This window comes from Arachis hypogaea, chromosome 16 (genome assembly GCF_003086295.3).
Source record: "Arachis hypogaea cultivar Tifrunner chromosome 16, arahy.Tifrunner.gnm2.J5K5, whole genome shotgun sequence".
Lineage (NCBI taxonomy): Eukaryota > Viridiplantae > Streptophyta > Magnoliopsida > Fabales > Fabaceae > Arachis > Arachis hypogaea.
The window spans coordinates 112,316,484-112,343,770 of NC_092051.1; the positions used below are offsets into that span (position 1 = coordinate 112,316,484).

Consider the following 27,287-nt stretch of genomic DNA (forward strand, 5'->3'; position numbering starts at 1 on the left):
GAAAGAAAATGAAAGCATTCATGGCCAACTAGATAGAATTGCTTGCATATTTAGAAAAGAGTAATCACCCAAATTTTGGTTCAAAAGAAACAATGTAGTTTTCAAAAGTATATACATTGTTCTATTCAACATATCTATAATAGAAAAGAAAAGAATAAACTACTCTACTTATTAGTTACTACCATATGTCACAAAATTTGATACCTTCTATCTACCAATATGCAACAATACAAAGGCTATGGGATCAAAAGCATACAGATCACTACGACTTAGTGAGGAATATGAAAGAATATATCCACACATCAATAAACAAAATTTTGATATCCAATTTAAAAAAGAAACTAAAAAGTTCTATCTACCAATATGCAACAATACAAAGGTCATGGGATCAAAGGCATACAGATTACTACGACTAGCATCAACAAATAAAATTTCAATATCAAATTTAAAAAAGAAACTAAAAAGTTAATTCCTAAAGTGGGTCACAAGATTTATATCCTTAATCATCACAGGGCCAACCTTAGAGAGAATGTCTAAGCATGGTGGTAGAATCTCTTTGGAAGCAGGGATTGAGCCATACTAAACCAATAGGAACAGTTTTAACATGGCAGGTTTAACATGGCAGGAGCATTTTTAACATGGCATGTTTTCATCTTCCACTTAATGAACAATTTATTAAATCAACAACAGCAAAACACAATATAACAATTAAAAGGTAAAGAACAACACCAAAATAATAATTTATCAAATTAACAAGTTAATAAGATCAATTAAAACTGAAAATCAAAATAACAAGAACAATTAAAATTTTAAACTACAGCAAACCAACAACAAAATAAGAACTAGAAAACATACTAATCATGAAAACAACAATCAAATAAAACAATAACTGAATAATTAATACAAGAAAGAACAAGAAGAAGGTAAAAAAAATCACCCTAGGATGGAGAAGTTCTGAAATTCAAACAGTACAGGAGAGGGAGGAGCTTTAAAATACGACGGAAATGGTTGAACGGAGACTGAACAATGGCTGAACGGTGGCTGAAAGGCGGCGGAACAGAGGCTCGAACACGCGGCGTAGAGGACTGAACAGAGGGCTAAGCAGCTCGAACAAGGGTTGGCCAAAAAGGGCAGAACAAGGGTTGGCCAAAAAGGGCAGAACAAGGGTTGGCCAAAAAACAGAGGCAGAAGCTTGGCCAAAAAAGAGGCGGATGCGCGGCGAACAAGGGTGATGTTGCGCCGAAGCTGTAGCAATGCGGATGGTGGCGGTGGCTGGACTTTGAGGAACGGCGACGAGAGAGGGCTGCTTCGGGGCTTCCTCCAAGCTGCCTTCGAGTTCTCTTCTCTGCGTTCTTCAGTGTGTTCGTTCAGAGGCCAGAAAAAGGAAAGTGAGGGAGTGAGGGAGCTCAATGAGAGGAAGGAGGATAGTGGCTGAGTGAGGCTGTGAGAGAGGAGAGGCCAAGAGGGTGCTGCGCATTTTGGTTAATGGTTAGGGTTCCTCTAACCAACGACGCCATTTTGAGCAAATTCCAGAAGACCGGTCGAGTCCCGGTTCAGTTCGACCGACCGATTCTTTACTGGTTCGATGGTCCAACGACGGTTTCTAAATTTTTCGGTTTTGATATATGCAATTCGTTTCTTATACCGGTTCACGGTTCAATTGATTCGACCGGTGGTTCGAACCGATTTTCAGAACCTTGGTCATAATCACCAGGCTATCTTGTTTGTTATTAATATATGTGCAAATTAAAATACATATAGATATCTTTTAGCAAATAATTTATTTCTATTTAATTTATTTTTATTTTAATTATAAACTCACTTATTTTTTATTTTTATAATTATATAATATCTATTAATATTTTTTTAATGAATAATTGTAGTATATAATAGTATAATAGACATAAACTAATTAATAAATTATTAAATTCGAAAATAATAATTATTTTAATATAAAAATAAAATAAAAATATTTATGATAGAGTAAAATTAACAAAATACTTATTGTTCCTGTTTTATATTGTTTTAGAATAGCTAAATATTTTTAAAATGTTAGTAAAAATATGTATTTTAAATTTTTGACTATATTTTGTTTTTTATTTACATAGAATTGGATCAATCAATTTAACTGATGATTTTTCGGTTGAACTAATGACTCAATAACTTAATCGGTTCGATCATCGGTTCTGATAATTATGATGTTGGATGATAGTTTAGTATTTTCTTTTTAGATTTGACCAACACAAAAACAAAAAAAAAAGCGCTCTATTGTATCACAAAAATAGAGAGGTAAGCATCAAAGTAGTCCCTAAAGTTATCCTCGAGGCTCAAAGTAATCCCTGAACTTAAAAATTTGTCGAAATCGTCCCTGAAGTTGATCTCCGGTACTCATAGTGGTCCTTCCGGTGAATTTCGTCCAGCTGGCGCAACTGGAAAGCTGACCTGGCGTCGTTGGTGACACGTTAGCAGCGCAACGGCTAGCTGACGTGGCTTAGTAAACATTTTGGACTCAATTTGGTCCCTAATTTTAGGTTAAAAACCCTAACCCCAATTGACTCTCTTCTCCTTTCTTCTCTATCGCACAAATAACCAGCCACTGCATTAATATGGTAAGCTTGTGCTTCTGTATTATTGTTGCCATTTTTAGGCATGTAAGTTAAGCTTTTATTTGTGCCACCATATGCAATCTTTTGGGGTGACTAATACCTTCTGTTCTAGTTATCTCTTTTAGAGCCCCCTGTTTTTACTGTTTTGGTTTTTGTGCCTCTCCAGATTATTACTTTTGATAACTATGGTGTCTCAGGTCATTGTAATCATCGAGATGTGCATTATGGAGTAAGGCAAGTTAAGATATTATGATACTACTATTGATCAATATTGAACTACTATTACTTTAAATTTTGTAGATATGCATGATGCTGATTGTTTATTTTTAATTTTTATACTTTGGCACCACTTTTTTTGGTTTTTTTTATTACTTGAGTTTGTCAAATGTCAACAGTGCTCAACATCGCAGATTTGCTTTTCTTAGTTTACAAAAATTGGTATTGAAGTGACACAATGAATGTTTCTTACAACTGATATATTATAAATTAGCAAATGGCCATGATCATCCTTTATATTCTTTAATCTTTATATATCAATCCTGAATCACCCATAGCTTAATAACTGTAAATGTTCTGTAGTTATATTTGCTGAATCTCTTTTGATAATGTTTATTGCAACATCTTATGTTCCTAATGTAGAAAAATATAGACTCTACTGAGGCCAAAATTCAAATGCAAAGAAAGGGAATGTACTAAACATTTAAACATATTACAAAGTGGTTCATTTTCTACAAAACCGAACCACATTCTTATCACTAGCTTCAAAAAACTTGGCCTTAACTTTGTTTAGTGATGCAGCAATATCTGTCATGTTCATTCGTTCTTCAGGTAAATCCTCACAACAATTTAAGGCCGGTTTCAAGATAGATGATGTAGATGCTATTATGTCATCAACATGGTGGTGACCTTCATCTTGTAAAAAGTTAGAATCCACAACTTGATCAATTGCTCGTGACAATGATTCACTAATCCAACCTTTCATGCTTAATCCTGCAACAAACAAGTCATCTGTTGGCTTCTTTCTTGTGAATGTTTCCATCAGCATTATCCCCAAACTGTATACATCTCCCTTTGTAGAGATAATCCCTTTGGATCCAAACTCTGCAACTCAAATTACCCTCGTTATTTTAAATAAAATATTTGTTTATAGAACAAGTATATGTGACAACAAGCCACTAAAATTGGAAACAAAATGTTTAGATACCACCACCGCAACAGAAAGTGAATTTCTGAACTAATGAAAATTACTACAGAAAAAGTTAAAGAAGCATTGTAGTTCAACTTTGATTACAAATTATTACTAATCAAGCATATGGTTATAATCAAATGACCAAAGTTAAAAGGGAAATTATAATCTGGTGTAGCATAACTTACCCGGTGCAATGTAGCCAACTGTAGCCATGGTCTTGGTATATTCTTTGGATTGTCCCTCGCCAAGCAATTTGGCAATGCCAAAGTCACTGACATGGCCAACCATGTCTTCATCCAATAAGACATTACAAGGTTTGACATCACAATAAACCACTATAGGTGAAGATCCATGATGCAGATACTCCAATGCAGATGCCACATTTATCATTATATTTAGCCTTTGCAAGAAGTCCAAACAATGATTATGAGAATACAACCATCTCTCAAGGCTCCCATTAGGCATGAACTCCATCACTAAAAGCTTGTAATCTATACTTGAACAACAACCTATGATCTTCATGAGATTTCGATGGCGCAGATTGAGCATTGCTTCGCATTCTACACTGAAGTTCTTTGATCCTAATTCTAAGTCCAAGTTAAACACTTTGACAGCAACCAGCATCCCATTTGAAAGTAAACCTTTGAACATAGAGCCAAAACTGCCCCTACCAAGCAAATTACTCTCATCAAATCCATTAGTTGCCTGTGATAGTTCATAGTACGAAATCATTCTGGCTGCTGGTAATGCTGATAATGTTCCTTCATTAGTATCACCACCATTCTTTCTTCAACGCCTGACAAGAAAAAACACACAGAAAACAACCAGAATGATTGAAACCATTATAGGCAATATGCATTTGATGAAGAATATGTTTGCATTTGACCTTTCTTCTTTACTTTACTGCATGCTGGGACTTGTAATCTGGCAAAGTGCTTTATTAAACATGAAAGATTGAGCAGTGAAATTTTTGAAAGGTCTACCACTCGGAATCTCTCCTTTCAAACTATTATGAGAAAGATTGATGAATTTAAGATAATGAAGTGACTCCAGTGATCTTGGAATCAAGCCAAACAAGTTGTTTTGAGATAAGTCCAAATCTGTCAAACTTATCAAACTGCCAAGTGAATCAGGAATACCCCTACCAATTTATTTTGTGATAAGTTGAAAATTTGCAAATTTTGCAATCTAGAAATGGCCCCAGGAATGCTTCCTGAGATCATATTCTTTGATAGATCCAAGAAAGTCACAACCTTTAAGTTCCCAATTTCAATTGGAAGAGACAGAATTAAAGCATTGTCAGACAAGTTCACCTCAAGAATGTCTCTGAGGCTCCAAAGAGAAGAAGGCACCTTACTGAGTTTGTTGGAGTTCAAGTAAAATTTTCTTAGAGAAGTAAGATTACCAAAGCAAGTTGGAACCTCTCCGAAAATTAGCTTGTTCTCAGTTATGTACAACTCACTCAGCTGCTTGATTTTGCAGATTTTGCTAATGATGGTTCCCTGCAGACGGTTGTTGCCAAGACTCAAATATTGAAGAGAGTGCGATGGAGAAGAAAGGAGAGGAGAGTCAATTGGGGGTTAGGTTTTTAACCTAAAATTAGGGACCAAATTGAGTCCAAAATGTTTACTGCGCCACGTCAGCTAGCCGTTGCGCTGCTAACGTGTCACCAACGACACCAGGTCAGCTTTCCGGTTGCCAGCTGGACGAAATTCACCGGAAGGACCACCATGAGTACCGGAGATCAACTTCAGGGACGATCTCGACAAATTTTTAAGTTCAGGGATTACTTTGAGCCTCGAGGGTAATTTCAGAGACTACTTTGATGCTTACCTCCAAAAATAGAAGACAAAAAATGAGAGAAAGTATTTTTTCGTGAGAAGCCCGTCGTCATTCATGGAAATGGTCAGGGACAAGATTGGTAGACAAATAGTTAGTTACCAAAGCAAGGGAGAAAGGGTGACTTGGTGAGCGAGAGGAGGACCATGTCTATGTGGCCTTATCCGCAACCCAACTCCAATCCTTCTTTGCCCCGCACCAACAACACTATACAAATTTCTGAAACAAATTCCACACTCCAAAAGGAAAACCATAAAAATAATGGCACTTCTGTGCTTCAATTCCCTCACCCTCCCCTCTCTCCATTCACCCATTCCCTCTTCTTCCCTCGTCACTCCTGGTAAGTCACCCTCTTCCCCCACTTTTCCTTAATTTCTCCAAATGTTCCAATTTTTTCTTTCTATTATTAATTTCTCCGAAAACATTTGTTAATAATGCCTGTGATATTTTTCTGTGCTCAGTTTTCAGAGTGCAACTTAAGCCCCCTGTTGGTGTGCCCACCAAGTGTTTGAACTTTGTTCCAATTCGAACAACACCCTCTAAGAGGAGGAGCATGGTGGTGGCTGCGGCAGCCGCCGATGGTGCTTCTCCTGCCGAAGGGGGGTCCCCTCCTCCACCGGAGGGAGAGAAGAAAGAGAGCGCCGCTGTGGATAAGCTTCCCCTGGAATCGAAGCTGAAGGAGAAGGAAGAGCAGAGGCTGAGGATGAAGATGGCGAAGAAGATAAGGTTGAGGAGGAAGCGGCTCGTCAGGAAGCGGAGGCTGAGGAAGAAGGGTAGATGGCCACCTTCCAAGATGAAGAAGTTGAAGAATGTCTGAAGAAGAAGAAGAAGAAGCACTATGTAATGCATACAATTGTGCTTTTTTGCAGGTTTTTTAGTCCTGAATCTGAATCTGAACCTGATTCTCATTATAATTGTATTTTGTAGTTCTGGCATTTGTTGTTATGTGTTATTTAAAAGAGTTTTTGTTAACCGAGATTGCTTTTTATAGCTTAACGTTGCAGAGCACTCACCTGTTGCCTGTTGGTTGTAGGAAATAGGGTGTTTCATTCGGAATGGGGTGGTGTGGTGCTATCATGTGTGTTTATGTGATAAATGGTGGTGTATTTGTGTTAAATTCATCCCATTTTGCAGTGTTTTTTATATAGGCTGTTTGCATTTGTAGCAAAGAAAACAAGTCATTGAAAGAAATAAGGATCAAATTCTATCATTTATCGGAGAATAGTTTGGGTATCACTGGTGTGAAATGAGAAAGATTTTTATGCTTTGATATTAGAAGTGAGGAAGAATGAATGGCATTCGAGAAATGCGCTAATATTATGAATATAAAACATCAGAAAATTTCATAATTTGGCATTGTTTGTATGCCCTGAAGAGGAAAAGAATTCTCTCCAGTTTTTTTAACAATTGATAGAATACAGTGTGATCTATCACCTTTGATTCTATGAGTGGGACCAGAAATAAATAAGAGAGAGAGAACGATGAATGGTTAGATTGAATACTGGATACCATCCAGTTTTTTTCTCACTGGAGAGGATCCATTCCCCCCTGAAGACTGCTTGTTGCTTTAGGAGCCGCCTCTAGCGAGTTGTTCAACAATCACTCGGTATGTTATCTCGAGTTAAACTCCGCTTTGGTCTCTCAAATTAGCAAGTTGTACTGATTTAGTCTCTGAAATTGGCAAGTTGTACTGATTTAGTCTCTGACTTTCCAATTGTTACAATTTGGTCCCTTAAATTAAAAAAAATGCATTAATTTAGTCCCTCGTGTATCTTCCGTTGTTGGAATTCAACACCGTTAGTGACGTAGCTCAAGTCTTGTCACGTTAGACATATTAAAACGACGTTGTATGCCTTTTGGCATTAAAGAAGGCACTAAATGTCGTTTGAGCATTTGAACAATACTAAAACGTTATATTCATCCCTTTTAGTATTGTTCAAACCCTGAAATGACATCATTTAGTGCTCTTTTAGCGCCAAAACGTGTACAACGTCGTTTCAACATGTCCAACATAATAAGACTTGAGCTATCTCACTAACGACATTGAGGAGGGACTAAAATGGTGCACTTTTTTGTATCTGGAGAACCAAATTGTAGCAATTGAATGCAACTCGCCTAGAACCAAATTGTAGCAATTGAAAAGTTAGGAACCAAATCAGTAGTGCAACTCGCCAATCTCAAGAATCAAAATGAGGCTTAACTCGTTATCTCCTATTGTTAAGTTCAATGACTGCTCTTCGAGAGTTTTCACTGATAACGGAAATGCACTGCTGAGACACCTAAGACATGGCTTTTAGATGCTCCTTTCTAAATGTTACCAGTATATCAAGGGATGAGAAAATAACCATCCTTCAATCATCCGGCAAAACTTATCTGCAGCAGAAAATCATGTAATGATCGCGTTAATCCTAAAAGATCCTTTGCTTTGTTCACAATCAAATAGATGTGTTTAGTACATCCAATAGTGTACTCCAAAATCCCAAGTTTTCATTTACTCTAAAAGTTCATGTTTCCCTTTCCCCCCTCCAAAACCCTAAATGACAAATTACTGTTGCCAAATTACTCAACACAAGAAGCATTGCTATACAGAAAATGTTATTATAGGAACTTAAAGGCACAAATCATATGATGGGGTGGTCATGGTAATGGGGAACACTCTACATGGCTTACAATATATACAAACCCCACTATGAACTAAGGAAATTATGCTCAGAAGATGAAGGCAGCTTTATGGGAGAGGAAGTACGCGTCCTCTTCCTTTCTTTTTCTTTATTATTTGTTTTTTTTTTTTTTTTTTTTGTCACCTACTTGTCAGTGGATTAGCAAATGCTTTGGTTCTCCTCGGATCATGCTCTTTTTCGGCTGATAATGCAACCTATGTTTCTCCTCCAATCTTTTATTTTCAAGGAGTTAGACTAACGTATCGCCTCTAAGGATATTGAATTTGCAGAGCGGGCAAGTTGCTTTTGTCCGGAGCCAGCGGCTGATGCATCCACAGTGGAAATGATGGGTACAGGGGAGGCGATACAGTTCTGCTCCATCAACATAGGGGGATAGGCAGATGCAGCATTCCTACAATATTATCAGTAGAAGTTTAGTTCTCTGGTCATCATGTGATTTGTAACTATGTGAAGTAACAAAACATAATAAGCAATTTTCAGGGGGTTTAAAATAAACCCAGAAGAAACAGTATAACACTGTGAGATTGAATAATAAATCAGTGATAATCACAATCATATTAGGTACAAATCAAGGATAAAATAACACCTATCTAGGGCCAAAATAACGATCAATGAACAGTTAGGGTAGCAAAAGAACATCATCGCATTATATAATTTTGACAAGCCATGTTTAAAACCAGACCAATCCAAGTATAGATTTCAACAGTTTGTCAAGTAAAAATTGATACAACTAAAGCTCAGTTTCTTTTGAATAACTAAAGCATGGACAAGCCAAATCCACCAGACAAAGAATCATGGAATGGAAATGGGTAACAAAGGATATATCAGAAAAGATACCAAAATGACATAACAAAGTAAATAAGGTTGCCCAAAGGGAAGAAATTTGACATGAAGGGACATAGTTACAACTAATAAGATTATAAAATGATATTAACACTAGAGAATGACTGAATGAGAGATCTGAAAAGATGTACTCACAGAATCATCTGGTTCGAGAAAAAGTTCACTGATATGATTTTCATTGTATGAATCCGATTCTGCTTTTACAATTTGCTTCTTCTTGTCATCAACCAACACTAACAAATTTGATTGGCCAAACCTATACTTAGGAAGTGACCTAATATCCTCTTCTGATGCACCTTCCCTGATTCTTATAGCATAAGCTAATGCTATTATTGGGATAAGGCAAAAGAGGGCAAAGAAAATTATACATGCCATCCCAATGCAAAAGATAATAAAAAATACATCAAAGGCTAGAAACACCACTGTTAACCTGCAACAATGTGATAAATACACCATTGAGTATTCCAAGCTTCCAATAAATTATGTAAGGATGACACTAATCAACCTATGTTAGAAGATGAAGCAACAAAGAACAGACTTTTTAGAGTAGTGATAAATATACAACTAAACCTTGTCCAATTAAACGAAGTTGACTATATGAATTAGGATCCGCTATATTGTTTTGTTATAAATCATGTCTACATTCAAACTATTCTTACCAGTAAAGTTGCGGAGAATCTTCCAGTAGTGCTTGGCCGCCCACAACAATCCAATAAAATCCAAACACCCACCAGACAGATGATGCCAGAGTGTTCACCGGCTCTAACCTCTTCAGGATGCTGAAAGCAATAAATAACAGTAGAATGCAAATTCAATTATCTGCCAGTGTAAAGGAATAGAAAGGCAAGCATACTGCACACATGGATATAGAAAACCATTCTTCTTCCCATATAACACTTTGAACATCAGTCCCCAACACATAAATAAGACAATGTAAACTGGTGAAGGTGATGAGGGTATTCTACAGAAAAGAAACCTTGCAAGAGCTATCCACATTTTCATTCTTACAAACAATCCACATTAAAATAAGCACTCAACATCTCATTCTTTTTCCAGAATTTTGCAATGACAGTTAAAACAGAAGTAAGCTTCATGGACAGTCAGCCCTTTAAATACACAATAATTATGCAATTCTAGTAGGTAACTACCATCGTAGATATGACTAAACATTAAACCTCGCTAATATAACGATACCCTGGTGGCATTGCTCTGACTTAGATACATGATTGCAATTCAACTGATACTTTGATCTAAATCCTCATCATAACTATCGTATGTCATCAAATGTCTAATGGCTAACAACACCACAGAGCACCTCCTCATCATAGTACATACATTATACATAATCGATTACTGAATTGAAGATTAACAGACTATGCGTTCAAGTAGTAAGCTTTGGTATAAAGTGTGACTAGAAAAAACGAACTTTAACAAAATAAGCTAACCTATTATACTGTTTAAGCCAGTTACAAATATGTTAATCCATGCAAAACGGAATAACTAACTGTGTACTTTCAAATTCATCATCAGCTTAAAAAAATGGTTACTGTGTCATTTTTAGACCAATTAATAGTTTAAATAACAAAATTGCACGACCTGATAGCACATTTGAATTCAAGGCCAATAAAGTATAAACTGCGTAGTAGAGGAGATTGAATACCTAGAATTTCTAAATAAAACCAAGACATAACTCTCAGTGATCACTAAAATGATAATCATCACACACAAATTAAAGGTTAAAATATTCTCCTTAATCATCCACCCTATCCCCTCTCGTTTAAGAAATATCAGCTTCCTCTAACATGCAGCCAAAGATTCAAACTTTAATATCTAACCAGGATTTTTCTCTCTCTCTTTTTTTTTTAAATTTAAAAAATCCATTGAAAAATAACTGAGTAAATAATTAAATATCAATTAACTAAAAATTTCACCATAGCCAGAAAAATAAAAACCTAATCTTAGTATCTATCAATTCAATAGAGTTACCTGTACGGACTCTGAGACAGCGAAGGATCCCCGATTCTCCTGCGATACTCGAAGAACACGAAGCAAATATGGAGCACGCACTCGAACGCGTAGCCACAGAGCCACAGCCTCAGCGGCGTCGCTGGCCGCTCCCGGAGCGTGGAGAGGAGCACGCCGGCAGCCACGACGACGAAAGCCAGGTTCCACACCAAGTCCAACACGAGGACGGGCCTGGAGTACGCGCATCCTCCGCCATCGTCATCGTCGGAAGCGTCGAGGCCGTCGTCGGATCGGCGGTCAGCGCAGTCGGCGAGGAGCATGCGGCGGCGGTCGGCTGCGATGAGGCGGGTGGTGTAGCGAGCTAGGGGGAAGGAGAAGGTGGTGGTGCGTAGAGTGGAGGTCCGGAGCATGGGATCGCTGGCTCCGGCACTGATGACGTGGCGGTACTGGTGGTCCATGTTAGAGAGAGAAAGGGTGAGGGTGCGTTTGTGTTTGTGGAGAGAGTTTGAATAGAAAAAGAAGGAAAAGCGTTAGTACTAGAAAGGAGTGGGTGGTGATGGTGGAAACTAGAGAGTAATGAGTTAAAAGAGTAGTAAAGGGGGGTGATGATTCTGGTGAAGGCACAAACAGAATTTCAGCGAGGGCGTGCGTTGTGTGGTGGTGTTGTTGGTGGTAGCACTTTACACGAAGCGGGTTAAACGATGTCGCATCCTGACTACGACGGTTTTCTTATTCTAATTAATTTCACTACACTACCACGGAATTAGGAAGGAAAACAGGACTACGCTTATAATAAGATTTGTTGTCCTCAACTTGGCCTCAATATTAAGTCTAAATTGTTGATAAATTTGGCCTAATTTTAGTAATTTAAAACTTGTTAAAAATCTTGATGATTTAAAAAAAAATAATATAAAATAAATAAATAATCAAGTAAAATTAAAGATAATAAATATATTTTAATATATATATATATATATATATATATATAATTAAAAAAATAAATAGTCAAATGAATAAAAATTTTAAATAAAATAGATTATATAAGTTTAAATTATCACTATTATATTTTTAATATAAAATTATAATAAAATAATGTATTTATATATCATGACAGACTTAAATCAACCTAACAAGTCGAATAAGTTATTTCATAAATTGAGTCTGACTTAATAATTTAAGTCTGGACAAGCCAAGTCGGTCTGAGACCATACTCTTTTATTATTTTTTTTTAACCAAAGATAGGAGACTCGAACTCATAACCTCTTAATTTAATATGAAAAAATTATGCCATTTGAACTATAACTTATTGGCTCTTTTTTTATCATCTCTTACACATAATAAATTATGAATTATGTATTAATTGAGTTGTGCTATATATTCAAATAGTTTTGTCAATCAAATTGACATAAACTTAACAAAAATTATTCTCATAAAATGTATATAAATTACACACTTTTTTTCTTCTTTCATATTTATTTTTCATTTTTTTTTGTCATTTTTTGCTATTGTTGTTGCTATCTTTTCTTTTATTTCTCTTCTTTTTTTTTGTATTATTGTAGTATTTTTTTATGTTTTTTTATCTTTTTTATTTGATTTTTTTAAGAGGGTGAAAACAAAAAAAAAATACAAAAAGACAAAAGATGAAAAAGAAGAATATAATAACAATGATAAAGAAAAAAAAAAGATAGAGGTTGAATGGTATAGAATTTATTAAAAAAATAACACGAAATTTTTTAAAGATAATATGAAAAAATTTCGACTAATTAAAAGTTATCAAAAACAAAAATAATATTAAAATTTTTCAATCATAACACTGTAATTTTTTTAATATATTTTTTTTCATAATTTACCTTTTTTTTTTTAAATATATTATTTTTATTCTTTTCATATTTTATTATTGATATTTTTTTTTGTATATTCTTATATTTTACTTAAAAATAGAAAATTTTACATGGGCTGATTTCTCTCTCTCTCATCACTGAACAAATAAAAGCGGAGCTAAAGTCAATAGTGTCAAAGCTTTTCAAATTTGCTCCAAGTGTTTACCTCTACCTTACACTGAGGAATAGATTTAGAAATTAAAAGTCGAATGAAAATATTTTTTAAAAATAAATGTTACTAAAATTTTAATTTCTATCTTTATTTTAGTCATATAAGTCTCTATTTTGGAGTTAAATTATTCATGTTTTACTGGAGATCTCAGGTATATCTCATTAAAATTTGAGATTCTACATGCAATTCTTAATTTCTTTTATTATACCATATTATTATGATATATATACATATTGTTACGGTCCGGTCCAAACCTTCCGCTAGCTTGGGCCGACCCGAGCTCCATCCGACCCGAACGGTCGGGGGCAGGACGCTCCGTCACCGACCCGGACACGCGTCCGTAACAGCTCACTCTTAGCTGTGAAGGAAACGTCTCGGGAATAGTGGGCCTGCCTTCACAGGGCCCACCTCTGACAATATATAAGGGGAAGATTTACTCTTCTCCAGAGGTACGTCATATACTCTATCACCCTTTTCGCCTGCACACCTTACTGACAAGAGCGTCGGAATGTCTTTGCAGGTGGCACCCCCTCTCACGCGAAGTACTCGGGACCTTGCGTACCGCTGACCGGCAGTCCACGACTTGACGAGCCCCTACCATCATCCCGAATCACAACCCGAACCATTCAGCAAACGACCTACCGAACATTGGCGCCGTCTGTGGGGACTCGTCCATGGACTTCGTGCTAGTCGAAACGGAGGCAAGCCGCGAGGCCGTACCCGGAGGCGATGCCGCCGGGACGGGAACCCGACAACATCCAAGATCCCCCTGAGGGACGCAACCCAGGCGCATGAGAGACGCCCTTTCGGGGGACTGGCGACAACCACGCCAGAATAGTGCAAGAGCTACGCCATAGAATGCAAGACTTAGAGCGCCGATTGGCGGACAGAGAACGCGACCAGCGCACCCCGGAACAGAGTCACTCACGCTATCTCTCCAGGAGCCGCTCCCGGCGCACACCTAGCCCTCAAGGCGAATCAGAAAGCACCGAGGAAAGAGGGCGCGCGAGAAGGCGCCATGACCCCGTCATTTACGCCAGGCGCGAAGGGCGGCGTACCACAAACCGAGAGGACGAAGACGCTCGTCGGGAGAACGACGATGGGAGAACGAACACCCGAGGACACGTGATAATTGGGGCCACCCCATTCCACCGTTCCATACTCGAGGTCCGGCTGCCAAAACATTTTGACAAGCCGACGGACATGAGGTATGATGGAACGCAGGACCCCTTGGAGCATCTAACGGCCTTCGAGGCCAGGATGAACTTAAAAGGAGTAGGAGATGAGGTAAGGTGCCGCACTTTCCCGGTCACTCTGGCGGGATCTGCAATACGGTGGTTCAATAACCTCCCGCAGGACTCGGTGACCCAATTCTCCGATATCAGCCATGCCCTCCTGGCTCAATTCACAACCAGAATCGCCAAAGCCAAGCACCCGATCAATTTGCTAGGGGTGACCCAAAAAGCCAGGGAGCCGACCAGGAAATACTTGGACCGTTTCAACGACGAGTGCTTGAAAATTGACGGTTTGACGGACTCAGTGGCGAGTTTATGCTTGACGAATGGGCTCCTGAATGAGGACTTCAGGAAGCACCTTACTACAAAGCCAGTCTGGACAATGCAGGAGATCCAGTGCGTGGCTAAGGAATATATCAACGACGAGGAAGTAAGCCGGGTCGTGGCTGCCAATAAACGGCAGCCCGCCTACAACCAAGCCCGGCACTACGAAGGCAGAGAAAAACCAAGGGAACACGCCAGGGAACACGCCAGGGACGGCGGCCCAAGCAAAGCCTCGAAGCCATTCTCCCGAGTCGGGAAATTCACCAATTACACCCCCCTCACGGCACCGATCACGGAAGTCTACCAACAGATAGCAGAGAAGGGGATACTGAAGAAACTCCGACCTCTGAAGGGCAGGACGGGGGGAGACAAGAGCCTCTACTACGAATATCATAAGGGATACGGACACAAAACCCAAGACTGCTTCGACCTAAAAGACGCCCTGGAGCAGGCAATCAGGGATGGAAAACTTGCCGACTTCTCCCATCTTATAAGGGAGCCGAGGAGACGCAATCGGGATCACGAAGGCGAGGACAGCTCCCGGGCGGCAAGACAACGCCGAGAACCAGAGGGGGACGACCACGGTCTCACGGTGGTGAACGTAGTAACAGCGAGAAACTCTGCCCCAAGGTCGAAATCGGCACAGAAAAAAGATGCCAAGGTCCTCGCGGTCTCCTCCTCGTCTGCCAGAAGCTCCCGGGGACTCCCATCCATCCCCTTCGGTCCCGAAGACCAATGGTTCGACGAGATGCCGGAAAGTCCCCCCATGGTCATCACGGCCAGGGTCGGAACCGGCCTCGTCAAGCGGATCCTGGTGGATACGGGGGCAGACTCGAACATCATGTTTCAAAACGTTTTTGATGTCCTGGGACTACGAGATGCTGATCTGGCGACCCACCAGCACGGTGTGGTAGGATTGGGAGACCACTTCATCAAGCCGGATGGAATCATCTCGCTCCCGACCTCCGTGGGGCAAGGGCAAAGGCGAAGGACTGTGATGGCCGATTTTGTAATCTTACGAGATTCCACAGCTTACAACATTATCTCGGGGAGGAAAACCATCAACGACCTGGGGGCTGCCATTAGTACGAAGCTGCTCGTGATGAAGTTTGTTGCTGATGACAGATCCGTAGGATCCATCAGAGGAGACTTGGAAACGGCGGTCGCCTGCGACCACGCCACCCTCTCTCTCAGGAAAAAGTCCAAAGAAGCTTCAGGAGTTTTCCTCGCCGACCTGGACGCCAGAATAGAAGATAAGCCCAGACCTGAGCCAGAAGGGGATTTGGAAAAATTTAGGGTTGGTGATGGGGACGAGAAGTTCATGTTCATAAACAGAAACCTTCCCCATGAATTAAAGGAGCCTCTGATGGAGATGATCAGAGCCAATGCCGACCTCTTCGCTTGGACGCCAGCCGACATGCTAGGGATAGATCCCCAGCTCCTGTCACACCATCTGGCCGTCAAACCAGAAGCCAAGCCAGTGGCCCAGAGGAAGAGAAAGATGTCACAGGAAAGGGCAGAGGAGGTGGCCAGGCAGGCGGCCAGCCTCCTTGAAGCAGGGTTCATCCGGGAATTGGACTACTCGACCTGGCTGTCGAACGTAGTTTTGGTGAAGAAACACAATGGGAGGTGGAGAATGTGTGTAGACTACTCTGACCTCAATAAGGCATGTCCTAAGGACTGCTACCCCCTGCCCAACATTGACGCACTCGTCGACGCAGCGGCGGGGTACCGGTATCTGAGCTTCATGGACGCCTATTCTGGGTACAACCAGATACCGATGCACCGACCCGACGAGGAAAAAACGGCGTTCATAACGCCAGGAGGGACCTATTGCTACAAAGTAATGCCACTTGGTCTGAAAAATGCTGGCGCCACATACCAGAGATTGATGAACAAGATATTCAGTGAGCTTATAGGCAAGACAGTGGAAGTCTACGTGGACGACATCCTCGCAAAAACCACACGACCAGACGATCTCCTGAGCGACCTGGGGGGCGTATTTGCGTCCCTCCGGCAACACAGCATGAGGCTTAACCCGCTCAAATGCGCCTTTGCCATGGAGGCCGAAAAGTTCCTGGGATTCATGATCACCCAAAGAGGAGTAGAAGCCAACCCCGAGAAGTGCCAAGCGATTCTCCAGATGAAGAGCCCGGGTTGTATCAAAGATGTCCAACGATTGGCGGGGAGACTGACGGCATTATCCCGTTTCCTCGGTGCATCGGCAGCAAAAGCCCTGCCCTTCTTCAATCTGATGAAAAAGAGAATAGCATTCGAATGGATCCCGGCGTGCGAGGAGGCATTCAACCACTTCAAGGAGATCCTAGCAGCGCCTCCGGTGCTCGGGAAGCCCAAGGCCGGAGAATCACTCTACCTCTACCTGGCAGTAACAGAGGAAGCACTTGCAGCGGTGCTTGTAAGAGAAGAAGGGAAAGCTCAGCAGCCGATCTACTTCGTGAGTAGGGCTCTACAAGGAGCCGAGCTGAGGTACAACAAACTGAAAAAACTGGCGTTGACACTCCTAACTTCCTCCCGAAGGTTAAGGCAATACTTCCAGGGTCACCGTATAGTCATGAGGACGGACCAGGCAATTCGCCAAGTACTCCAAAAACCTGATTTAGCTGGTAGGATGATGACCTGGGCCATCGAGCTCTCCCAATATGACTTGCAGTATGAGCCCCGGCACGCAATCAAGGCCCAAGCAATGGCAGACTTCTTGGTTGAGGTCACGGGTGATCCCCCCGAGGAAACGGGCACACGGTGGAGGCTCCACGTGGACGGGGCCTCCAACCAAACGTTCGGGGGAGCCGGGGTCATCTTAGAAAGCCCGACAGGAGTCATCTACGAGTAATCGACCAAGTTCGAGTTCCCTGTGTCGAACAATCAGGCGGAATATGAAGCTCTCCTAAGCGGACTAATACTAGCTCGGGAAGTCGGAGCAACGAAGATCGAAGTATGCAGTGACTCACAGGTCGTCACCTCCCAAGTAAACGGAAGCTATCAAGCCCGGGACCCTCTCCTGCAAAAATACTTGGAAAAGGTTAAAGAAATGACAAGTCAGTTCCAAGAGGTCACGATCCAACACGTCCCAAGAGAAAGGAACACACGGGCGGACCACCTGTCCAAACTAGCGAGCACGAAGCCAGGAGCGGGTAACCGGTCTCTCATCCAGGGCATGGTGAAGGAGCCAACGATCGCCCTCCATCTGACGGAGTCAAGCCCCTCGTGGTTGGACCCCATCATAAACTTCCTGGAATTCGGCAAGTTGCCTGACGATGAGAAGGCGGCCAAAACATTGAGAAGGGAGGCGGCCAGATATGCAATCATACAAGGGCAACTGTTCAGAAAGGGGCTCAGCCAGCCCCTATTGAAGTGCTTGCACCCCGACCAGACGGACTACGTACTTAGAGAAGTCCACGAGGGATGTTGCGGCCACCATATCGGGGGCAAAGCCCTAGCGAGGAAGCTCATCCGAGCTGGATACTACTGGCCATCAATGATGAAGGACTCCAGGGAATTCGTTAGAAAGTGCGTAAAGTGTCAACAAAACGCCAATTTCCACAAGGCGCCGGCCTCCGAGCTGAGCCTTCTGACGACTACACGACCTTTCGCTCAATGGGGAGTCGACCTTCTAGGACCCTTCCCGGTTGGCCCAGGACAGGTCAAATATCTTATAGTGGCCATCGATTACAACACCAAATGGATAGAGGCTGAGCCGCTGGCCAGCATATCTTCCTCTAACTGCAGGAAGTTCATGTGGAGACAGGTGATAACCCGGTTCGGCATCCCGGAGGTCGTCATCTCGGATAATGGAACACAATTCACTGACAAGAAATTCACGGAGTTCCTCACCGGCCTAGGGGTAAAGCAAAAATTTTCCTCAGTTGAACACCCCCAGACGAACGGACAGGTAGAGTCCGCAAACAAGGTCATCTTACTTGGCCTCAAGAAACGCCTAGACAACAAGAAAGGCGCATGGGCCGACGAGCTCGCTTCGGTCCTGTGATCCTACCGAACAACCGAGCAAAGCGTTACGGGGGAAACCCCTTTTCGCCTAACGTACGGGGTCGACGCCGTGATACCCATCGAAATCGGCGAACCGAAACCGCGGCTTCTGCTCGCAGGTGTGGACGAAGCGGTAGAAAAGGACCTGGTTGAGGAGACGAGGGAGATGGCCCATTTGTCAGAAACAGCATTGAAACAAAGAATAACCCTGGGCTACAACGCTAGAGTCCTCAGGAGGGATTTTGGGGAAAGAGACCTCGTCCTGCGACGCAACGACGTCGGTCTGCCGACTCCTGGGGAAGGAAAGCTGGCGGCAAATTGGGAAGGTCCCTACAGAATTAGAGAGGTGCTTGGCAAGGGTGCCTACAAGCTCGAGAGACTTGACAGCAAAGAAATTCCTAGAACATGGAATGTAGGTAACCTGAGAAGGTTCTACTCCTGACTCGGGTAAACCGACTAGGAGGCCTAACGGACTTATGTATGCTTACTCTGTTCACATGTTAATTTTTAGTCACTTTTTAGCTATTTACTCTTATTGAATACTTGCCATATTAACAAGCTTGCCTAGCTGATGATTAATTCTCACTTGTCAAAACATTCTCCTACTTACCTGTTGCTTCCCAATACGCGTTTCACACGATTGCGTCCTAAAACGGCAGCCCGGGAGTGATCACCCCGAGAGCCAAATGGACCATAGCCATAATTAACACGGCGACAACATGACCAAATCGGTCCGAATCGTTACCAACGTAAAAACGACAAAACGGGCACAAGCAATAAGCCCACCACGAAAAGGCGGTAACAAAAATAATACGACGAGCAAGGCGAAAGATAGTAACGGCCACTCGGCCAAACGACTAACCTAACATAAATGTTACGGAGTATCAAATTACAAAACACGCAACAAACGTTCAACAAATCTACATCAAAATGTTTAAGTTATAAGAAGTCACTTCCTAGGCATGTCGACAATCTTGCCGTCTTGGATCATTTTGAAGACCCCAATAGCCGAGGTGTCAAAGTCTGGTGCCACGATCTTCACTTGAGCCTTCAGGGCGTCCTCAGTCATAGAAATCGCATTCTTCCCTTGCTCTTTGGTCGCTTTCAGCTTCTTCCTGAGCTCCTCGACCTCGACCCTAGCGGCTTTAGCTGACGACACAGCTTGGTCCCGCTCCTTTTCCAAGGCTGCCACACGCCCCTGGGCAGCGTTCAGCTGGCTCTCCAAGGTCATCTCTCGCTCAGCTAAACAGGCCACCGTCTCGTCGGAAGCCTTCAATTTCTCCTCAGCAGATGTCGTCTTTTCCTCGGATGCCTTGAGCTTCTCCCCCATCTCAGACAACTGACTCTGGAGCAGCTCAACCTGCGCCTTGAAGTCATTGTTTGCTTTGACAGAAGACTCGAGCTTCCTCCGGAGGGCTTGCATTCCCGACAACTCGAACTCAGTCTTTCGAGCTATCACGGCCCCCCAGAGCAAAGTCCGATACATCCATCTCGCCTGCCCGGCTAGGTCGGTCCCATGGAAATGCTCCTCTGTCCCAGGGATCAGCTGCGAGTCAATAAAAGTTGTTGCATCGAAATTCCTCTCCATGATGGTAAGAGCCCCCTCCGGGCTCGAAGACGCCCTCCGCCTCTTAGGGGTGTGGATGAGTTCCACATCGTCATCTACCTGAGGAGCAGAGGGCGAATGCCCGCCAACGATGATCTCGGGAGGAGAAGAAGCTTGCGCCCCCTCTGGGTTCACACCGGACATATCGGTATCCTGGGGAGGGGGCTCAGTCTGGTCCTCCTTCTCCCCAGAAGGTCCAACCGATTTCCCGGCATCCTTTTCCTCAGCTTTCTCGTCATCGCTTTCTTCGAAGAAGGCCTTCATCAGGTTCTCGAGACCCGTCACTGTAGCAGACATTTCCACTGCAACAAACAAACACATCAGCCGTTAGATCGTGTAAAGCAAACAATAATAAACAACACAAAAATAGAAAACAAGACGACTCACGGATATAGCTCCTGGCGGCCTCCCGTTCACCCATAAGGAGATGAGGATTTACAGGGTTCTTTTCAAAAATAGCGAATAGCACATCGGCTATTTGCTTATCTACCGAGGACATTCTCTTATATGTTACCTTGCCCCAAAGCTCCAGTAAGTGGGGATGAGGCGCTCCCCCTCCAAGGATAACCAAAAGGGATGGCGACCTCTAACGGGACGGACTTTGAAAAACTTATCTTTAAACCCATGGTAGGAGTCCTCGAACAGACCAAATATTCTCCTACCCTGGGCAGACCAGAAAGAAAGGAACCCTTTCCTCGCCTTCCCTTGTTTGGAAGGGTTGGTAAGGTTGAAGAAGAAAAGGAAGACATCCACCGACACCGACAGCTTGAGATACTCGCAAACCATCTCAAAACAGCGGATGGAAGCCCAACTGTTCGGATGGAGCTGTGATGGAGACACGGATATCCGATTCAAGAGCGACATCTGGAATTCGGAAAATGGAATGCGAACCCCAACCTGGGTGAACATGGATTTGTAAAACCAAATCCAGTTGGCAATTCGGGGAGAATGAAGATTGACCTCGTGCAATCGCTCATGGGGGGCAGGCACGAAGGTCTCATAATTGGCCTCTTCGTCTGTTCCCCCGCACAAGTACCCGGCCTGCCGGAACTCCGTCAACTCCGCCAGATCCATCTGGTTTGGCGAATCCTTTACATCCGAGGTTACCCAAGCGTACGGATCATAGCTCGCCGCGGAAGGGGAAGCCCGGGAGACGACACGAGGCATACCTACAGCGGGGTACCATTCCGTTAGTCTACGAGATCGGGAGCCCAGAAAATACCCAGAAGCTATGATTCGTCCTACTGAACAGTTAAAATCAAGTATGAACCAAGCAAGCCACCTAAAAATCTATCCTGGAATGGTACCCCTCCCCTAATACTCTACCTATCATCAGAAAGCCATGTAGCAACAAAACCCAAATAAGGCAGCAAAAACAAACATACACAAACAACAAGCATACAATGCCAGAACGAAGAAAAGGAAGGTCCGAGGATTACCTGGATTTTGTTAAAAACTAGAAGGACAAGAGGAAGATGTTCGTAGAAATTGCAGCGACACTCTGGAACTTCTGAGAGAAGAAGAAGGAGATAGCAAGGAAATGGGAGAGGCAAGAGCGTAAAAAAGAAGAAAAGTGGGAGATAAACTATTTAAAACTGCCTCCCAGGAAGCGCGAAAGACTGGGGGCAAAATGGTCTTTGCATGCGGGGTTTCCCAACCCATTATGAGCATTCAATGCTCAACACGGAGAACGAAGCGATGAGCGGTTACCTTAGTAACCAAAAGACACGCGCGCAGGGGGCACGTTCCCCCCACGAGCGGCCGATCTGACGACGTGTGGAGAAAGAAGACAAACGAGCCACCAATAGTCCTCACGGCTACCACTGGCGCGTGGGGGCACTGTTACGGCCCGGTCCAAACCTTCTGCTGGCTTGGGCCGACCCGAGCTCCACCCGACCCGAACGGTCGGGGGGCAGGGCGCTCCGTCACCGACCCGGACACGCGTCCGTAACAGCTACCCTTAGCTGTGAAGGAAACGTCTCGGGAATAGTGGGCCTGCCTTCACAGGGCCCACCTCTGACAATATATAAGGGGAAGATTTACTCTTCCCCAGAGGTACGTCATATACTCTATCACCCTTTCCGCCTGCACACCTTACTGACAAGAGCGTCGGAGTGTCTTTGCAGGTGGCACCCCCCTCTCACGCGAAGTACTCGGGACCTCGCGTACCGCTGACTGGCAGTCCACGACTTGACGAACCCCTACCATCATCCCGGATCACAACCCGAACCGTTCAGCAAACGACCTACCGAACATATATATATATATATTTACGAGAAGTTGCTTAATTATATACTCTCAACTATTTTAGTTTTTACTTGGATAAACATTATGTATATCTGTCTCTATCATATTACGAGAAGTTGCTTGATTACATACTCTAAACTATTTTAGTTTTTATTACTTGGATAAACATATTATATATATATATATATATGGTAAAAAACTAAATTAAGTTTCGAACTTGACTTGAATGTAATTCGAATCATGCAACTTCGAATTACATGCAAACGTGAAACATACATAATTTAAATTGATGCAATTCGAATTACTATCACACGTGAATTTAACATAATTCGAATTGAACTGGTTCGAATTACTCCCAAGTGTCAAGTTCTATATAATTCGAATGATGTTGATTCGAATTACACACTGTACAATAAGATATTAAAAAAATATTATATAATATAAAAAAATATACTAAAAAAAAAAGTATAAAACAAGATTATAACAAATTAATTTTAGTATAAAATTATTAAATATAAATTAATTTTAACTCCTATTAGTACATTGAATTAAAAATAACATATAAAAATGTACTTGTATTTATTAAATTTTAATAACATATAAAAATTTAATGACTTTTTAAATATTCTTTTTATAATAGGAGTATATTTTTATATACTTTAAAATACTTTATAAAAAGAATATTTAAATAAAGTGTTGTGCCAATGCCGGCCTGAGCCTGGAAGGATTTGAACTTGGGTCTTCTATCTTATAAAAAATACCTTTATCCACTCAGCTATTTGTCTCTTTAATAATATATGTGTATTTTGTATTAATATTATTCATAAATTTATTATTTTATATTTTATAATTTTAAAAATTAAATTATATCTTAAATTTAATTATTATTAAAAAAAACAGGTCTATTGACAGGCTTCAGGCCAGGCCAGATTTAACAACAGGCCAGGCTCAATACTCATTAAAAAACCTATACCAGGCTACAGGCCAGGCTAAGGCCAATATACTCTATTACAGGCCTGGCCTGTTAAGAGTAAAGCCTGATCTGGCCTGACCTGTTTCCACCCCTAGTGCCAATATAATAATATTATAATATTTTAAATCAATTTTTTTCTAGGATTTTAGATTAAAAGCAGCATATGAAAAAGTATTATTGGTATTTTAAAGCTAACTTAATTAAAAAAGATAGAACTATATTTTTTAGGATTTTATGTACATAATTAGGCTAATTTTTTTAATATTGATCAAAGATGTGTGTTACATTATGTTATTTGGTTTCAGGTAAGTTTTACTCTACTATAATTTTTTTTTTACTTTTCAGAAGACACAAATCTAAAAAATTTTATAAAACGTCAATAATATTTTCTTTTAAATTAATTTATAAAATTTTTTAGATTTGTGTCTTCTGAAAAGTAAAAAAAAAAAAAAAGAAAATTATATATGTATCTCCCCATGACTTATTTTAGAAAATCACTCAAATAAAGATGTTTATTTTATCTTTTATTAAAGATATTTTTGTGTTATATTTTAATTGATTATTGTATAATTTATTTGGTATTTTTTATCACATATTATTAAATTTTTTAAAAAATTTTCTTTTCAAAAATAATAAAAAAATATTTAAATTGGACTAAAACTAAAAAGATAATAGATTAACTATTAATTTTTTTTTCTAAAATTGTCACACCCATCAAAAAGCAACAAATAAAAAAAAAATTTATTCGTGCGATATATAAAACAATTACTATATTATTATTACATTATAGATTAAAATTCACTAATTTAAATTTGTTTTCATTTTTAATATAAGTATTAAAAATAAATAAAATTTTTATAACTAGATGTGATGTTGTGTAACAAAATATATATAATATTAATTAATTTTAAAAAAATTTAAAAAATTTCAAAAAAAATTCTAAAAGTTAAAACTTTTTGAAAAAAATAAACATAAAAGTGTTCTTAGAAGTAAATATATTTAAAAATAAAATTTTTAATATTTTTTATTTTACAAATATATTTGATATACGATCCAAACATAAAAAGTACGGATATCAAATTCAATCTGATTGGTGTGGATTGTATCAACAAAAATTTATATTCAATGTGTTTTGTATTAAGTATATTTAATAACCTATTATATCGTATTGATTGAAATTAGCTTTTATAATGTTAATTTTTTTATAATGTTAATTTTTTGATAACACGTTATTAGAAAAAAAAAACTATTTTTTTGAATTTTTTTAAAAATTAATTAATATTTTGTTATACTACATCTCATTATAAAAATTTTATTTATTTCTAATGCTTATATTAAAAATAAAAACAAATTTAAATTAGTGAATTTTAATCTATAATATAATAATAATATAGTAATTGTTTTATATATATATATATATATATATATATATTGATTAATGAGTGTGACATATTTTTTATATAAATAATTTCAGAAAAAATCTAATAATTAATCTAATATCTGTTTAGTTTTAGTCTAATCTAAATATTTTTTATTGTTTTTGAAAAGAAAATCTTTTAAAAAATTTAATAATATATAACGAAGAATATCAAATAAATTATACATAAACTAATTAAAATAGAACACAAAAATATCTTTAATAAAAAATAAAATAAGCATATTTATTTGAGTGTTCCCTTAAGTTTAACATGTATACAACTATATATACATTCTCAATGTTTTATTTTATACAAGTCTCTCATTGTGTGTTATTATTATGTTAATATATAAAAATATTTAAACCATATTTAATAGTTAAAAACTTTATAAATAGATTTATGGGTATATTACCAATCGATTAATTAAACAATTTATGTATAATATTAGTATTACTGTAACTATTGCCGGAAAACAAACTCTTGGGTCTACATTACAAAAAAAAAAAAATGTTTAAAAAAAATGCTTACATGATTATACTGTCTGTACAATGACCTCAAAATCTATCCATAACAAGTCAATTTTCATACATTATTGGTATATTTAATATGTGGAATTACCTATTATCATATATAGGTATAAATTTCCGTAATTATATAAAAAAAACTATTGATTAGATTATTCTATAAAAAGTACATATACTACCAATTTATTAAAACTAAATATAGCATATATAATATTATTGCATAATTATTAAGTAATTTATTAATAATACAAAATAGGTGGTTAGAAAGAAAACATTCAAGTTGAATGATGGGGCATGGGGGGTTGTTGATGGTTGGTCTTGTGTGCGCATATATGATAGGGTCTGGAATTTGTGATTGGTTGAAACTTGAAATGGATCAAAACCGTGGTACCGGTGCTGTTGTTGTTGTTACACCAAGTAGCTACTCTTGTTGACATTTTTGCTGTCACAAATTCACAATTATATTCTAGTATTCACGGACTCCTCTCAACTCGTTCCTTTGACCTTTGTAACACCATTCATTCATTAATTCAGGCTTTCAATTCCGGCCTTCAATTTTGTTACTTTATGTCCTTATCTTAATACTATGCAGTTTTTTTATTACTATTATTAGTATCTAGCTAAAACTACTAGCTAGTCTAATTATGTTATTAAAAGAATCTGGTAAAATATTATATTGTTATTGGAGTTTCTTTTGGGTACACTTACTTTGTTGATGTAGTTGTTTTTCACAAAATCATTATTTTTCTTTAGCATTAACTCGATTATTATTTGAAATAATAATAATAATAATAATAATAATAATAATAATAATAATAATAATAATAATAATAATAATAATAATCGGTTGCAAAAAATACTAACAACATAAAAGTATATAATAACCAGCATACTTATTTTTTATAGTTTTATACTTTTATATATACACAAAAATTAATCACCTACTAATAAATTATCATATAATTATAGATATTTATAAAAACAATTGATTTTATTATTGTAAAATATTTAATTATTATGTTATGACAGATTAAATAGATAATTAATTACTTTATTAAAATTATGAAATACTATATATAAATATATAGTAATTAATTTTTTTGCGTTTATAAAACATTTTTTATTTTCATAATATAATTACATTTATTTACAAAATACTGATATCGAAATATGATTCGAACATCTGTCACCTTATCACCTTATAGTAGTTAATAATATAACCCACATATGTGATATCACTAGCTAGGGTGGCAACGGGGCGGGTTTTTGGTCTATTCGACTTTGCTTCGCTGTACAATAACCTGTATAGAATCCGCTCCACTTCTATCTGTGAGTAGTAAAAAGTTGAACTCTAACTCGTCCCTGCAGGTACTCGCCCCGCTCCTATCCGTCCCTATAATTATTAAAATCAATAAAATTAAATTTTTAAATTTATATAACTATCATCACATACATAATATAAATTAATGTAAAAATTTAAATATGATACAATATTATTAATCATTTACTAATTATTTTACATATATTAACATATTATATATTAAAATTATATATATTATCTATAGCGGGGCGAGTAAAGACGGATATTACCTAAATCCGACTCCGTCCCGCCCCTCTCAAGAACCTAATCCACTAAAATCCCACCCCGATGCGAGACAAAAAATTATCTGCTCCGAACGAATAAGAGTAGGATAAATATCCACAAATTCGAGTGGTATTGCCATCACTACCGCTAGCTAACTAGCTAAGGAGGCTTTGGTGCTCAAGCTAAAACATAACA

General features: G+C 39.2%; 4 protein-coding genes across 4 annotated transcripts; 2 read left to right on the forward strand and 2 right to left on the reverse strand.

Moving 5' to 3' along the window:
* Positions 1-988: 988 nt before the first annotated feature.
* On the reverse strand, positions 989-4,643 carry LOC112754658 (probable LRR receptor-like serine/threonine-protein kinase At3g47570). Its single transcript, XM_029293596.2, has 3 exons — positions 3,981-4,643; positions 3,349-3,707; positions 989-1,345 (listed from the first exon to the last, which is right to left on the reverse strand). The coding sequence occupies exons 1-3, from the start codon at positions 4,525-4,527 to the stop codon at positions 989-991; spliced, it is 1,263 nt and encodes a 420-aa protein (XP_029149429.2). The 5' UTR covers positions 4,528-4,643.
* A 1,027-nt stretch (positions 4,644-5,670) lies between these two features.
* LOC112754660 (large ribosomal subunit protein cL37) lies at positions 5,671-6,606 on the forward strand. Its single transcript, XM_025802361.3, has 2 exons — positions 5,671-5,974; positions 6,096-6,606. The coding sequence occupies exons 1-2, from the start codon at positions 5,896-5,898 to the stop codon at positions 6,449-6,451; spliced, it is 435 nt and encodes a 144-aa protein (XP_025658146.1). The 5' UTR covers positions 5,671-5,895; the 3' UTR covers positions 6,452-6,606.
* A 1,430-nt stretch (positions 6,607-8,036) lies between these two features.
* LOC112754659 (E3 ubiquitin-protein ligase At1g12760) lies at positions 8,037-11,931 on the reverse strand. Its single transcript, XM_025802360.3, has 4 exons — positions 11,145-11,931; positions 9,818-9,937; positions 9,294-9,588; positions 8,037-8,706 (listed from the first exon to the last, which is right to left on the reverse strand). Exons 1-4 carry the CDS (start codon positions 11,579-11,581, stop codon positions 8,545-8,547), a joined length of 1,014 nt encoding a protein of 337 aa, XP_025658145.1. The 5' UTR covers positions 11,582-11,931; the 3' UTR covers positions 8,037-8,544.
* Positions 11,932-14,033: 2,102 nt separating this feature from the next.
* On the forward strand, positions 14,034-18,740 carry LOC140180181 (uncharacterized). Its single transcript, XM_072220607.1, has 4 exons — positions 14,034-15,639; positions 15,766-16,214; positions 16,620-17,459; positions 17,622-18,740. Exons 1-4 carry the CDS (start codon positions 14,034-14,036, stop codon positions 18,738-18,740), a joined length of 4,014 nt encoding a protein of 1,337 aa, XP_072076708.1.
* Positions 18,741-27,287: the final 8,547 nt, after the last annotated feature.

What these genes read in the sequence shown, in the direction of transcription:
- LOC112754658 (XM_029293596.2), bottom strand. Translation starts at nt 4,527, where the DNA reads ATGATTTCGTACTATGAACTATCACAGGCAACTAATGGATTTGATGAG. An exon ending in AGTTGGCTACATTGCACCGG is followed by an intron (nt 3,708 to 3,980) that starts GTAAGTTATGCT and finishes TTTGAGTTGCAG; the next exon opens with AGTTTGGATCCAAAGGGATT. An exon ending in AAGCTAGTGATAAGAATGTG is followed by an intron (nt 1,346 to 3,348) that starts GTTCGGTTTTGT and finishes TGAAGAACGCAG; the next exon opens with AGAAGAGAACTCGAAGGCAG.
- LOC140180181 (XM_072220607.1), top strand. Translation starts at nt 14,034, where the DNA reads ATGCAAGACTTAGAGCGCCGATTGGCGGACAGAGAACGCGACCAGCGC. An exon ending in TCTGGCGACCCACCAGCACG is followed by an intron (nt 15,640 to 15,765) that starts GTGTGGTAGGAT and finishes GAGATTCCACAG; the next exon opens with CTTACAACATTATCTCGGGG. An exon ending in TGGCAGACTTCTTGGTTGAG is followed by an intron (nt 17,460 to 17,621) that starts GTCACGGGTGAT and finishes TCGAACAATCAG; the next exon opens with GCGGAATATGAAGCTCTCCT.
- LOC112754660 (XM_025802361.3), top strand. Translation starts at nt 5,896, where the DNA reads ATGGCACTTCTGTGCTTCAATTCCCTCACCCTCCCCTCTCTCCATTCA. An exon ending in TTCTTCCCTCGTCACTCCTG is followed by an intron (nt 5,975 to 6,095) that starts GTAAGTCACCCT and finishes TTCTGTGCTCAG; the next exon opens with TTTTCAGAGTGCAACTTAAG.
- LOC112754659 (XM_025802360.3), bottom strand. Translation starts at nt 11,581, where the DNA reads ATGGACCACCAGTACCGCCACGTCATCAGTGCCGGAGCCAGCGATCCC. An exon ending in CTGTCTCAGAGTCCGTACAG is followed by an intron (nt 9,938 to 11,144) that starts GTAACTCTATTG and finishes TATTGCTTTCAG; the next exon opens with CATCCTGAAGAGGTTAGAGC. An exon ending in GATTCTCCGCAACTTTACTG is followed by an intron (nt 9,589 to 9,817) that starts GTAAGAATAGTT and finishes ACATTGTTGCAG; the next exon opens with GTTAACAGTGGTGTTTCTAG.